This window comes from Nothobranchius furzeri, chromosome 18 (genome assembly GCF_043380555.1).
Source record: "Nothobranchius furzeri strain GRZ-AD chromosome 18, NfurGRZ-RIMD1, whole genome shotgun sequence".
Lineage (NCBI taxonomy): Eukaryota > Metazoa > Chordata > Actinopteri > Cyprinodontiformes > Nothobranchiidae > Nothobranchius > Nothobranchius furzeri.
The window spans coordinates 6,613,144-6,628,137 of NC_091758.1; the positions used below are offsets into that span (position 1 = coordinate 6,613,144).

At 40.6% G+C, this 14,994-nt stretch overlaps 1 protein-coding gene across 7 annotated transcripts in view; it reads left to right on the plus strand.

Moving 5' to 3' along the window:
• Positions 1–14,994, plus strand: part of fgfr3 (fibroblast growth factor receptor 3) — a 106,356-nt gene that overhangs the window by 18,181 nt on the left and 73,181 nt on the right. For 4 of the 7 annotated variants that reach the window (XM_015969072.3, XM_015969071.3, XM_015969075.3 and 1 more), the window contains exons 3-4: positions 12,150–12,413; positions 14,471–14,536. In XM_015969072.3, the coding sequence (XP_015824558.1) occupies positions 12,150–12,413; positions 14,471–14,536 (330 nt within the window). The remainder of the gene's footprint in view (positions 1–12,149; positions 12,414–14,470; positions 14,537–14,994) is intronic. The other 3 variants (XM_070546821.1, XM_015969076.3, XM_070546822.1) reach the window with 1 other exon arrangement.

Below are 14,994 nucleotides of genomic sequence, written 5' to 3' on the forward strand. Positions count from 1 at the left end.
GAGTGAAAAAAGGGGGAGTTTTTCCACGATGAACAGGATTTACAGTTGGTTTAGTTGTGTGTTAAAAGAATAAAGAAGTGCTGTTCATAGAGGGGGAAGTGATGGTTGATGTTGTTGGTGGGTGGTGGTGGTGGAGACTCCAGACTTAGAAGTGTTGGTGAGTCTGACGGGTGTTGGGCGTGCCAAGTAGTTGGCAGCCAGTCCTGTTTTTCAATCAGAGAAAGAAGAAATAAAGAACTCAGCGAGCAGATGGTCCGCAGCCCAGGACAAGACAGTCTGGAGCAGCATGTCGGTCTTTGAGGCTTTATTTCTTTAGATGGATGCTTTCAAAGCCTGTTACATTTCTACAGCCTGATGTTGTTCCTCAAACATGAATCATGACTCTTTGTGTTTTAAATGACAATAAAACTACTTTTTGAATTTTTAAGGATGAAAGCTAAAGACAAAGACAGATTTCAAGTATGGGCTTGACACACGGGAGGCGACATCGCCTCTCCTCCATTCATTTTCAATGAGACATGCGCGACAAAGCGATAATCGCGGGTCTCCCTCCTACCAAGCGAAACGCGAAAAACGTGCGTGTGAAATTTTGGGCTCGTGCACGTGTCGTGCACAGGCGACCCAGCGACGCGATCCCAGAAAGCTGAAATATTTTCAACTTTTCATCGCTGTCGCTCGGACGAGGACCAATCAACGGAAGTTTCATTCACTGACCAATGAGAGGACAGGATGCTCCGTACACCTCCGAGCAAACATGGAGGAGAAGTTGATTATTATTATTGTTTTATAGTAAAATCAGAAGTAAGATTTCACATAACTCTAGCAGCACCTTGTGAAACATCATATCTACCACTTTATTAACTCTGAACCGCTTAAATAACCTTAATTCCCTCCAACCTGACAGCCAAGCAACACAACAGAACGCGTAGACGGCTTTGCCGCTGGCCGCGGGTCGCCTCCCGTGTGTCAGGCAATAAAAGCGACGGCGACAAATTTCGCTGATCGCGGTCCTTTGTCGCCTCCCGTGTGTCGAGCCCATTAGTGTTTACAGCTAATGCTAGTTTGAAGTAATTACTCTTGAAGAGCTATCAAAAAAGAAAATTAATGTTAGAATTAAAAATCTAAAAAATGTTATTTTCCAGCTAAAAGAATATATAAAAGGTGTAAGCACAAACTGTGTATTCAACTATAAAACTTCTAAAATTGGGATTTTTAATGAAGAAATATTTGATTTAAAGACTTTATTATTATAATATTCATTTTATCATTATTTTTTCATGAATATCATTATTATTACATTGAATAATACACCATAAAGTTAGTTCAAAAGAATATGAATGAAAAAAAGGCAAAGACAAAAATAAAAGCATTTCTTTTTTTCTTATTGCATGTAAAAGTGAAAGTGTTTTAAAAAGTGTTTTTTCACAAGCTACCAAAAAGTTTCAGAAGATGGGTTTCCAGCACAAACATTTGCTCTGTTCAAGACAAAAGCTCTAGTCAACGCAAACCACTAATGAACTGAAACAGGCCTAATTGTGTTCTGCTTGTTTGGAACCAGCACATGTTAGAAACACAGCCCTCTTGTATTGTTAGCTAAAAGTGTTGTAAGGAAGAGGGGAATGAAACAATGAGAGCTTGATTAAATTAAATGTCTCTTAAACCATCTGGAATTGATCACTTTTAAAAGCTGCTCAGACCTGATGTGAAGTAAAAGTGTTACCAAAACGTTGGAATTCATCTTTCCAAGTGCTTACGCCCATGTTCCTTTTGTTGCTGTTGCTTATATAGATGTTTATGTATGTTAAATGTTCCTCATGTAGATACATGTTCCTTACCCTTACATTACTTAAAGCTGTTATCGTGAATCTACAGGACAAGCTAGGCTTTGAACGCAAACATGGTCACTGAACACTCACCCCTTCCCTCAGGTACCTTCCCTGAGAAACACAAACCCGCATTGCCAGAGGAAACAAGAGAGCGCTAAACACCAGTCGCAGTTTTCTAGGTCCAAATGTCTTTTGACTTACACTGACTTCAAGTGGTGTTTTTCATTTTGGGACTCTGGTAGTTTGTCCTTAAGTTGAAGTGATGTCCTTCTCTGACAAAATTGAGCAGCAAACCTCTCACTCAGTGGTGTTCTGTTGCAAAATGTGTGTGTGTGTTAAGGAGGAACCAGGGAAGTCTGGCGGTTCGGTGAGGCCGTCCACCCCGATGGTCCAATAATTGCTATTGGTCCGAGCGTTGTTATTGGCAATGGTTTTTTAAAAATGCGAGAGAACCACTTTGTAATTTGTTTTTCTTCATTTTTGTTTCTCCAAAATATCCATCCATCCATTTTCAGCCGTCTATCGGGTTGGGTCGCGGGGGCAGCAGCCTAAGCAGCGAGGCCCAGACTTCCCTCTCCCCAACTACTTGGGCCAACTCTTCCAGTGAAATCCCAAGACGTTTCCTGGCCAGCTGAGAGACATAGTAGCCTGGCCTCGGAGACTCCTTCTCTGTTTAATTCTGCACAGAGAAAGAGTCTGGTAACTCTCCTATTCAAAAAACCCCACCCTGTGAGAATTCTAACCGAGCCAATCAGCGCTGTGTTTCGTACATCACACACCATAACTCAGAGTTAGTCATAAACATGGCGACTGAAGCAGAGTTTGCTGTGGCTCTTTCCTCTGTTCTAAGTGATTCAAATCTCTTTAAAACCGCCAGTAGAAGCGCTAAAAGCATTTCTTCTAAAAAAAATAAAAGACGTTTGAGTCGTTGCCAGATGCTATTTTTTTTACCACAACTAGAAAACTACAGCATCGTGCGGTACAGTCGGGATTTCTGTCCTTTTTCTGATTGGTCAGTTTTGAGCTAGCTAGTCCCGCCCCCTCAAGTGCCTCTCTGCCTGTGAGTTACCAGACTCATTCTCTGTGCAGAATTAAACAGAGGACGAGTCTGGCAGGCCAGGTTAGAGACATAGTCCCTCCAGCGTTCCCTGGGTCTTCCTGTAGGTCTTCTCTCGGTTGGATGTGCTTCACCAAGCAGGCGTCCAGGAGGCATCCTGATTAGATGCCTGAGCCACCTCAACTGGCTCCTCTCGATATGGAGGAGCAGAAGGTCTACTCCGAGTCCCTCTCTAATGATCAAGCTTCTCACCCTATCTCTAAGGGAGAGCCCAGCCACCTTGCGGAGAAAACTAATTTTGGCCGCTTGTATCGGCAATTTCGTTCTTTTGGTCACTACCCAACGCTTGTGACCATAGGTCAGGGTTGGAACGTAGATCAACCGGTAAATCAAGAGCTTTGGCTTCCAGCCCAGCTCTCTCTTCTGCAGACGCAGTACCAATCCACCCATCAATCGAATGCTCCATCATTCCCTCACTTGTGAACAAGACCCCGAGATACACTCCTCTACTACGGGCAAGACTTTTTCCCTGAGCTGGAGAAGGCATTCTACCCTTTTCCGACTCAAGACCATGGTCTTCTCCACAATATATTAATAGCTATACTATGTTAGAACATTGTTAACCCTCTGGAGGCAGGCGTTGCAGAGCTGCAACAGTTAAAACCTGCCTACCTGGTTACTCCACATACGTGCTTCATGAGCATTTTTTAACTCAGAAGTTCCCCTGAAGGACTTAGTTGTTCTGTCCTTTTATCAAAACTTATTTTGAGCCTGAGAGGGTTAACTTCCTGACCAAAAACAAAAGCAATAAAAAATGTCCACTTTTGCATTTTTTTGATTTGGGCCAATAAGGACTTTAGTTTTGTGTTAATAATAGTATTAATATAATAATTGTAGTAATATCAAGGTATTAATGGAGTGTAATAATGTTTTGACCCTTCTTCAAACAACTCCATAATCTTTTTAATTTTTTTGTTTTACCAATTTTTCTTAAGATCATTTAATGCTTCTGTGAGATAGGGACTTTAGATATGTTCTACCAATTGGTTCACCAGACAGGTAAAGTGCTGCAAAGCATGGAAAAATGCTCTAAGCTAATTTTTTTCTCCAAATTATTCAGATGTTTCCTATGTGTATGTTACTTATGTAGATTTTAAGAAGGTGTTCCCTGTTTAAATGTTCCCTACATTTATATCACTTACAAAGTACATATTACATACATATATTTGTACTGTAGGTGTTCCATGTATTGATGTTCCTTATGTCGATGTTGCTTATGAAAATGTTATTACCTAGCCTAGTCCTAGTGGTTCCTTATTTAAACATTCTTTATGTAGATGATCGTTATAGAGTAAGTAAATTATTTTTATATAGCACTCATCACAGACAGAAAATCACAAAAGGCTTCACATATATCAAAACAAGTAATAACGTCATAAAATCATAATGATAAAAACAAAGTCATAAAATTATAAAATACCACAAAACAAATGAAAGATGAATACAAGTTTGAGTTAAAAATAAGAACATAAAAGTGTCCAGACTGTTATTGTTGTGTAAGGATAAAGGAAGATCATTCCAAAGTTGGGGTGGAAGGAGCGATCACCTCGACTTGTATATCTGGTCTTTGGAACTTCTAGAAGGTTCTGGTGTGTGGACCTGACGGCTCGGGTTGGAGCATAAGGCTTTAACAGTTCAGTAATATGGGGAGGAGCTTGACCATGTAGAGCAGCGGTGGGCAATCCTGGTCCTCGAGGGCCGCTATCCAGCAGGTTTTAGTTGTTTACCTGCCCCAACACACCTGATTCCTGGATGAATCACCTGTTCAGCAGCTCATCAGGCTCTGCAGCAGCCTGTTAATCACTAGTAGATTAAAACCAGGCGTGTTTAAGCAGAGAAACGAGTAAAACCTGCTGGACAGCGGCCCTCGAGGACTGTGATTGCCCACCCCTGATGTAGAGCATTGAAAGTTCTAGTCAGGATTCTAAAATGAACTCTAAAGTTAACGGGTAACCAGTGCAGAGACATTAGAATAGGAGTGATATGAGCTCTTCTGTTTACTCCAGTTAGGAGCCTCGCTGCAGAGTTCTGGACCAACTGAAGGCGGTCAAGGGCTTTTTTGTTAAAACACGTGAAGAGTGTGTTACAGTAATCTAGACGGGAGGAGATAAAGACATGGAGAACCATTTCAAGTTCATGTTTGACACCAAACATATAGATAATTATTACATTCATGTTGCTTACGTGGATGTTCCTCATGAACAGTATATGCTGCTGATATCATAGTTCCTTATGTAGATTTTCCTTAAGTTCATGTTAGTTATGTAGATGCTTTTTATGTAGATGTTCCTTAAATCGATGTTGTGGCCTAGATGTTCTTTTATTTTATCTTAATTATGTAGATAATACATACATGCAGTAGATGTTCCTTATGTAAATGTTCTTTTTTATTTTCCTTATGTAAATGTTTTTTTAAGAATATTCTTTAATAAGTGTTCTTCATGTGCATGCTCTTTAAATATTTGTTCCCTATGTAGATGTTCTATCTAGACAGCATTATAAACTAGCCGGGCAAATAATTAATCCACAAAAATAATCTTTATTATTGCACCATAAAAATAAAAAAATATTTTGCATCTCTTCAAAACACAGAAATTACATTAGTTTGAATTGTTGCAGTACCACACCAGGGTCCTTGCATCTAAATATAAAACTAAACAGGATTCTTTTTACAAATCCGCTCCAATTACTTTAAATATTGACATTATTGGACAAGGTAAATTTTGAAGTGGATCAAAAATTTCTTTGTATTATAATCTAATATAAAAGACTGTCTTAGAATTAACATTTACACCAACACTGTGATCTTACTGCATTTACATATATGTACATACAGTGGTGTAAAAAACCATTTGCCCCCTTCCTGATTTCTTATTATTTTGCATGTTTGTCACACACAATGTTTCTGATCATCACACACGATATAAGAGCACTGAGATGTTTTTACCTCAAATACATGAATATTCTTGAACTCCTCTGATCTAGTAAACTCTGCTAATAAGAGTTGTGTAAATGTGATTAAAGTTAGCTCCATCAAGGAGACAGCTTTTGAGTCTCATCTTTACTGATCCTGCTCTCCCAGGATCGGAACAGGGAGTGTTTACTGGAGAGGGAGAGAGGTGAGCTTGGAAAGACTTCCAACAAAAAGAGCCCTTTTCATCCCCAGGGTCACAGCCCGCCTGCTGGCTCCTGGAAAGGTTTGTAGAGCATAAATAAACCTCTTCAGGAGCACAAGGAGATGACAACACACTACAGCATCACAAAGACGTAACCCACCTTATTCCTGGGCCGGCTCATGGAGAAACGATGATGCGAAATGGAAAATAGCGCATAGGCTTTGGCTTGCATTGTGAAATTTGGTTTCTAGCCGTTTATTTGAACATGGATTTTAAAAATGATTAACAGAGTTCAAAAAGTAGCTAAAATGCTACTGTATGTTAGCTATGGCCAGGTTTTCATATCATCCTCCACCAACTCTGGGATTGTAACGGTGTCCCGTTTGAGCTGTGACAGCTGGTGTTCCCACACAGTTTACGTCTCTGTAAACACCAAAAAAAGTGGATTAGCGCATACAGATCACATCATCCATCTATGGTCTTCATGTAAACAAATAACGGACCGGATGTTGGTCACAAATTTCACGTGAAGGTTCATGGTGGCTAAGAATAAGTTGAATTTGTTATGATGCTTCTCTTGAAAAGGCGGGAGGTCCACAAGGGCACAGGTCTCTGGATTTATGGAGTGACTCAGTAGTCTGAACCACATAAACACATGCATGCAATCTTTTTTTAAATTATTCAGTCTAGGAAAAATATCTGTACCTACATCAGCAGGAGCACACACCCTCAAAGTACATATCAAATGTTGCTTCTAGCTGCCCAATGTTTTGGCTAGAGAGCTACAGCTCTCCTTTCAGACTCTTGTTTCGATAGCTACCACATGCAACAACGGCAAAACATCACGAAGACTGGGCAGTTCTCCATGACTTATACAGTACAAACAATATTTTTCAAGTGAATTCAAACCTTCTGCACATAGCTCTCCATCACAGTTTGACCTCACACACTATTTCTGCAGTTTGGCTATATTTGCGCACCTAAAGAAGAGGATGACACTTTTATACATCATTTGTTTAAACAAGTCTCCAGCTGGGAGCCACTCAGTACTAACGCAGATTTGGACAGCTGGGCAAACAGCTGCTCCATTTTTTATTTTTTCAAATTTTTGTTTGTAGTTAGAGAAAAAGCTTCAAGACCGGTCAGGATTTGCTCCATGCATCTGTCTCTGTGTCTCACTCAATGTGGATCTGTCTCTAACACTTCTTACCTCATTCCACTGGACTGTCACCAGAAATGGGCTCTGTAAAGCTTGTTGGATCTAACTTTGTTTTTAGTGACTTGTTTTTATTTAGCTTCTGGAATTATACACGTCCAAACACAGACTTTAAATTCCAGTAGAACCAACTTTTCTCTTATAAGTTAAAACAAAGTAGCACACACTTACTTTACAGTGTCTTGTTTCACGGTTTGGACTAAATTAGATTTTTATTTTTTATTTTGATGAGTCAACCTTTAGGAAACACCTTCATGCTACAGGTTACAGATGCAGCTGTTGTTTTTCCTGTTGTGGGTGTTTCAGTTCTCAGTTTAGATTTATTTGTTGTTAAAATTCCAATATTATTGGTCTAACATTAAAATCAGCCAATATTGGCATTAAAATGTGGGATCAATAAAGTCTTATCTTAATGATCCAACCTTTACATATCGTGCACACATTAAACATCAAACTCTTCAGCTACTTCTCCTCTCTCTACAAATGTCAAAATATGACAGCTCTGAGGCAATGTTCTTGAGATATTTTTGTTTATTTGGCAGAGCTTGTGAAATAAAAATTATCCTGTGTTAGTGAACTATCCTGTCCTCACAGCACATAGCTCTGTGTAGCTAGCATGCTAACAAACCACTAAAACAAACACACGAATCTTCACCCTAGGCTTGTTTTTCTTATCTGAAGATCTCTATAAATGCTTTATCAGCATAGCTCAAATATACAGAACAAGAGAATAAATTACTAACTTATACGCACATCTTAGCCTCACGCTTAGGGAGAATGTGATTCAGCTGCCGTTGGGGACAAAATAAATGCCACTCTTCTTATTACTAACTTAAATTGAAGTAGTTGCCAATTTGCACCAAAAATGTTTAAAATTTTAGCCTAAAATGTTTTAATTTTCCTTTTTTATAAGGGAGACACAGAATATATCAATATTGGTTTATATTGGTATCGGAAATTAAGAGTCAGACATTACCGATACATTGGATATTGGTAAAAAAGCCCACATCAAACATCCCTAAAAATTAGATTTAACTAGAGTGGTTGTTCTTATCATTTAAAATTAGGTGCCATCAGTTTCCAGTGGTAACACTCTGCCGCCCCAAAGCGACCCATCTGCACAGAAGATCATGTGGCTTTGGTCTACAGATGGAAGTATAGATGTTACATATTATTGTGTCAATTTTCAAAGTTTTGATTCAGAACTGACAAACCAGGCGATGAAGGGAAGCTTGTTTTGTCCATTGTTTACATTTGATCTATGACATTTGTCAGTAGCGTAAACGTGACCTAGGTCAGGTTTTACATTGGATATGTGCAGTGGCGGCGCCAGGGGCGGGCGCTATAGCTACCCCTGGATTAGTCATTGCACCCCCATAGGTAGGTTCGCGGCCAAGTGTGAAGCAGCTGGGATGAGGATCAGCACCTCCAAATCTGAGACCATGGTTCTCGACCGGAAAACAACGGCTTGCCAACTCCGGGTCGGGGGAGAGGTCCTACCTCAAGTGGAGGAGTTTAAGTATCTCGGGGTCTTGTTCACGAGTGAGGGTAGGAGGGATCGGGAGATCGACAGGCGGATTGGTTAGGTGTCTGCAGTGATGCGGACGCTGAGCCGATCTGTCGTGGTGAAGAGGGAACTGAGCCAGAAAGCCAGGCTCTCGATTTACCGGTCGATCTACGTCCCAATCCTCACCTATGGTCATGAGCTTTGAGTAATGTCCGAAAGAACGATATCGCGGATACAAGCGGCCGAAATGAGTTTCCTCCGTAGGGTGGCCGGGCTCAGCCTTAGAGATAGGGTGAGGAGCTCGGACATTCGGGAGGGACTCGGAGTAGATCCCCTGCTCCTACAGATCGAAAGGAGTCAGTTGAGGTGGTTTGGGCATCTGGTCAGTTTGCCTCCTGGACGCCTCCCTGGGGAGGTGTTTCGGGCATGTCCTGCCGGCAGAAGGCCCCCGGGTCGACCCAGGACACGTTGGAGAGATTACATCTCCAATCTGGTCCGGGAACACCTTGGGGTCCTGCTGGAGGAGCTGGTGGAGGTGGCTGGGGAGAGGACGGTCTGGAGCTCCCTAGTTGGGATGCTGCCCCCGCGACCCGGACCCAGATAAGCGGAGGAAGACGATGACGACGACGACCCCCATAGCACCCCCAAATAAATATTAGATTTTTTTTTTACAATTTAATTTTAATTTAATGTGTGGATGTGATAATATTTAACATACAAAAAAAAATCAGTAAATTATCATATAGATAGTAAAAACTTTTAAACAGGAAATTGATGTTAACCTTTGACCTCATTTTCCACCTGTGAACGAGTGAAAGGTAGAACTAGCGGTAAAATGGATCGGTTTTTGTTGCCCACATTTCCACGGATTCTGTCAGAAATGAATGAATCTTTGGAAGTGATCTCAGACCCACAAAAACCTACGGATCTAGATGAAGAGAGTCAACCCTCAACCGCCGCAGCAGTCGAGGGTTTTGCCGCTTGAAATGCTAACACTAACGTTAGCTAACCTTGCAACAGATGGTTTTCTGTGTGGCTCTATGTGTTTATGATTTCATGGAAAAGTCAGCGATTGTTCATGTTTATGAACAATATATATTAATATATATTAATGATTGTTTCAGGTGGTGTTGAGATTTTGTGCACGCACGTGTATCTGCTATAGTGATGTGTCGGTCGCGAACAAACCGGCTCTAAAGCCTGATTTATGCTTCTCCGTCTGCGTCAGTGCGGAGACACGCAACGCCATTATCCGTCTTTGCGTAGGGCTCCGGCAGACACGCAAGTACGTACGGAGTCGAGCCCACTTTTTTAAACATCCGTCGAACGAGACAGATTACGCAAGCTTGTGATTGGTCAGGACGCCGCTGTTGTTTACAGCGCCGCCATTGCAAAGAGAGCCGAGGATAACTAGCGGCAGACACGGAGAAGCTTGAAGAATACCTCGCGAAAAAAACTCTAAAAATATGAACGTTTCATCGTCCCGTGACTGGAGGAGTGAAAAGATGCGCAGCAAGCGTTTTATTTGTGGACGAAAATGACAGGAAACGTGGGTTTAGAGGTGGGGAGCGCATGGAGAGGTGGGAGAATGAGAGACAAATATGTCAGCGTTAAAAGTCTCTTATATACACAAAAAACACAATATAAACACACGATCTTGGACCGATTCTTTTTCCTTTTTCTTTTTTTATCTTGGACCGATACATGACAGGATACCACAGAACAGCGCTACGCCCTCTGTTGTCCTGCCGGGAAATTGCTTTGCAACACTCCCCAGGAGACGGAGAAGTAAAAGTGCAAAACGCTTCCGTCAATTCGTGCGTGTCTGTCCCTTGCGGAGCTGACGGAGAAGCATGAACCAGGCTTAAGAGCCGGCTCTTTGAAGTGAACGACGGGAGCCGGCTCATCATTGGGAGCCGTCCCCCCCCCCCCTTTGGTGAAAGCTACAGGTGATTGGTCAACATGTGTAACTGCGTGTCCAGACTGTCCACACACAGAGCAGTAGGGGCGGGGAAGAGGGAGGATCAGACTCAGACACACAGCAGAGCACATGCGGGAGGAGGGAGACGAGAGGGAATGAGGAGGAGGAAAAAGGTGAGTGAGAGGGAGAAGAGTGTGACGAGGATGGTGAGGAAATGAGCGCCAGCAGTCGGAAAGTGGAGATTTCTTAAAGTATTCAGTTATTAAATCCATAGAAATGATAAATATTTGATATCTTGCATTTATTTAAATTAGTAAATCATTTTACATACAGTTTAGCATTATTTTGGTTATAAATGTACTCTACGCAACAGAAAATCTGAGGAGCCACTTGGGAGCCGAAAGAGCCGGCTCTTTTTGGTGAGCTGAGCCAAAAGAACCGGCTCTCTAAAAAAAAATCCAGAATTCCCATCACTAATCTGCTAGTGTTGAAGGTGTTTTAGAGAACAATAGGTACGCTTGACCACTCCCTTCATAGCACCTGCAGAAAAACATTTCTGGAGCCGCCACTGGATCTGTGCTATTCAGACTGTCAAAAAAAATCTGATTTAGATCACTTTTACCTGCAGTGTGAATGTAACCTGGGTAAATGGAAGTCCACCACCATCAGGTCCATGAGCTGTGAGTCTCTGGAGAATATTGTACTGTATCTATTGTAGCTACCTGGTGAGCCGCACTGCATATTTAAGTATTGTTCTTCTGATTAAAAGTAGGGCTGATTTAATTAACAGAGCCAGATGCCATGGTATATATTCATTATTATTAACTTAACGCCTTCAGTTTTATAAAAGAAACATGATGTAAATATCAGATTTAGATTTTTTTAATTGTCTGGCTCAGGAACATAAATTGAACGGTTGCCAGTGTGTAGGTGTGTTTGACCACAACTCCAAAAACAAAATGCTGCTCTCATTTAGAGCACCTATTGTGTGTTCTGCTTCAGTATTGAGAGCCATACCGTGTTTGACTTTAACCTTACCCCTCAGCTCCAGTTTCCTGATCTGATTTTAAGCCTGTTTGAGAACTCTGTGTGCATGTTTGCTCTTCAGTAACAGCTTTATTCCTTCTGTCTGTAACAGTGGGCATGTCTGTCATCATAAATCAGACTTGACACATTTATTTAGTGATTCATGAAATTGTGTGCGTGTGTGTGTGTGTGTCTGTGTGCGTGCGTGCGTGTGTGTGTTTAGGAACAGGTACCTAGATAGCCTCAGCTGTGCATGTGTAAAATGATTTGTCCTCATTGGAATGTTTTAAACTGGGCATGTTAAGGCATTTGGAGTCAGTATTAGTGCTAAGTGTATGTTTTCACCTAGATAAAAATTAAACCAGAGGTAGCATTTTTTTGAAATCCAGTTAATTTTTCTGAAATCCTTTCTGTTTGTAGAATCCGTGTCCAGCGAAGCAGCGTTTTTGGAGGACTATGTTCTTGGAATGGGAGATACTCTGGAAATGTCCTGTGAGCTGGAGGGCCCATCTGAGCCTATCGTCTGGTTCAAAGATGGTGTTGGAGTGGTGCCAAGCAACCGGACGCTCGTGGGACAGCGCATTTTACGCATCATCAATGTGTCATACGAAGACTCTGGAATGTACACATGCTGGCTGGCCCACACCAATATGCTCCTCAGTAACTTCACCATCAGGATAACAGGTGAGAGCTTCTCTCTTTCTGTCCTAACAAAAGCTTGCAGCTGAAGAGCACGAACAGATTCAGAGGGAACTCACCTGCAGTTCAAAGATCATGTGGCAACTTCCCATAATACTTGTTTATGCCAAGTTATTAAAGCACCGAGAATAGGTGTTGACCTGTCCAGGTAAAGCCCCACCCTCCACCAAGTGTATGCTGGGTATAGGCAGAACAGAGGAAATCGCACACGTTTGGGTAGAACATGAACGGATGGGCATATATTTTCCTCTTGATTTCTGTAATTTAGTTGTCTGAGAGGATCTGCAGACCTTAACTTAATCATTTTGTCGTTGATGTTTCTTGTTCCACTTTAAGTTTAGTTTAATGTTTATTCTTGTGTGCAAAGAGGTTTTATTTCTTTAGGCATAAAACGTAATAAGGTAAATCAAATCTAAGTTTAATTGCAGAGTAATATGAGGTTGCTGCATTTGTTTCAAGTTTCTTTTTCAAAAAGGAGTGCATAGATAGGTCTAAACACTCTTAAATTGGAAACATAAACAACACTGACTGCCTGCAGTACCCAACCTTTTAGCTCTTTGCTAACCTGCTAATTAAAATAACACTTTTTTTCCCAAATGTATTTATTGAGAAGCTAAATTTACAACAAATGTATTATTGTTGTTGTTGTTGTTGTTGTTATTATTATTTATAGGATGACACTGCTTCATTATTATTTGTTTTATAACAGAACAAAACACCCAGGATACACAACAGAAGAGGGGAGGAAGAAAAAAAATTGCACTGTACTTTCATTTTGATGCACATGATGTCATGCTACTCATGGGAATGCCCCTTCTGCCATGACAGATGTCATCTGATCTATTTGTGTGCATTGAAACTCTAATTAGCTATTCCAAAAACAGCTAATTTGCTGTTTTACAGTAAAGTTTTAGGAGCTTGTTGTGCGGTCGGCTGCGCTAACGAACAAGGGTGTAAAAGCAACTCGTATTTTTATCATAAACTTCTGATGGAATAAAGCGGGGATGTACACCAACTATGAATCAAAAGTTCTGGCATTTATCAATGTATTTTATGCCATTATATTATTCATTTAGTATTTACAATTTTATATTTCAGTATAGTGGACATTTTCTGTCCACTGTAGTGATTTATTAATATTGTTCCAATTGTAGGAATACGTGCGTGACAATATTATTGATTTAGTATGATGAGCATCGTGGATACGAGATATCTATCTCCTCCTTTCCTGGTGTGACAGTAGCAGCTGAACCCGGTGACCCTGCCAGTGACAAGAGGCATAGATCCGGAATTTTTTTTCCTCTTTTTAATCAGTTCAAGTTTCAAGTGAAACCGTGTTTGTCTTTTAATTTGATTAATCCAGTGCAGGGAATTCTGGCAAAGTTGGCAACTTGTTTACATCGGTAAGCAACTTAAGCTAACTTTTTTGTTAATCTTTTGAAAATAACCTGCTCTTTGCTGAGTGTTACCACAACAAAAAGTTAGTGAAGTTATATAAATCGAGGTGTGGAAACAAAAAGCTGCTGGACCAGACTTTCAAGAGTAGTTTTAGTTCAGCTAGGCTCTCCAGGTAGCAGCTGGCTCTCATTATCCAGACCTGTGTGGCTGAACTGGAAAACCTTAAGGTCAAAGTGAAAATGGTAGCAAAATTACCCCAAAACGACAAGATCCAGCTAATTTAAACCTGACTGACAAACCCATTAGAGAAAATAAACTCACTAGAATGTATTTTACTTGTGTTTAAATGGATGTGACACAACACTATTATTGCTTAATACATTTTATCATCCTTGGATTTATATATCATAAAATATGTGATCCATTTCCCCTTCATGCACCTGAGAGAGTAAATCAGCTGTGTTTATGCATTATTATTCTTTTGACTTTCCAACCTTCCAGTTCAACGTGACCTTTATTCCAATGACTCACATCACTCAGAGCCTAAAATAAAACATTTAATATGAGTGTTGCACATTTTAATCTGTTTAGTCAGAAATTTACTGAAACTCTAAATGTTTCCTATCATTTTTGTTTTAATTCAGACTCGTTGTCGTCTGGCGATGATGAAGACTATGGTGATGACCCAGACGATGGAGGTAATGGAAATGGTAAATTCGTGTTTGTCGATCTATGTTTGTTTGTTTGCTGAAAGATTGTACTGGGCCTTTATTGCAACTCAAAACCTCTCTTAACTAAGACAAAAACTCTAAAATAAAATAATATTTTCCCAATTTGGGATAGATAACAATGGCTTTTTAGAATATTACCAAATTAAATCTGCAGTTAAACAAAAATTTTAGCTTAATAAAGTAGAATTACAAACACCATCAATGGTATTAGACTTCTGTAATCTCAAACACCCCAAACTACTGTCTAAACATATATAAGACACTGTCCAAAATTAAGCAATATCACACTAGAGGCAGTGCATTGTTGTTGAATATCAGCACTGGTGCGATTCAGTCGTAGGCACGAGGCCGCAGGCCGAGTGCCGTAGATAATCACCCCAGTGCTGATATTCAGCAACAACGCACGACCTCGAGTGTGATATTGCTTTTATACAACA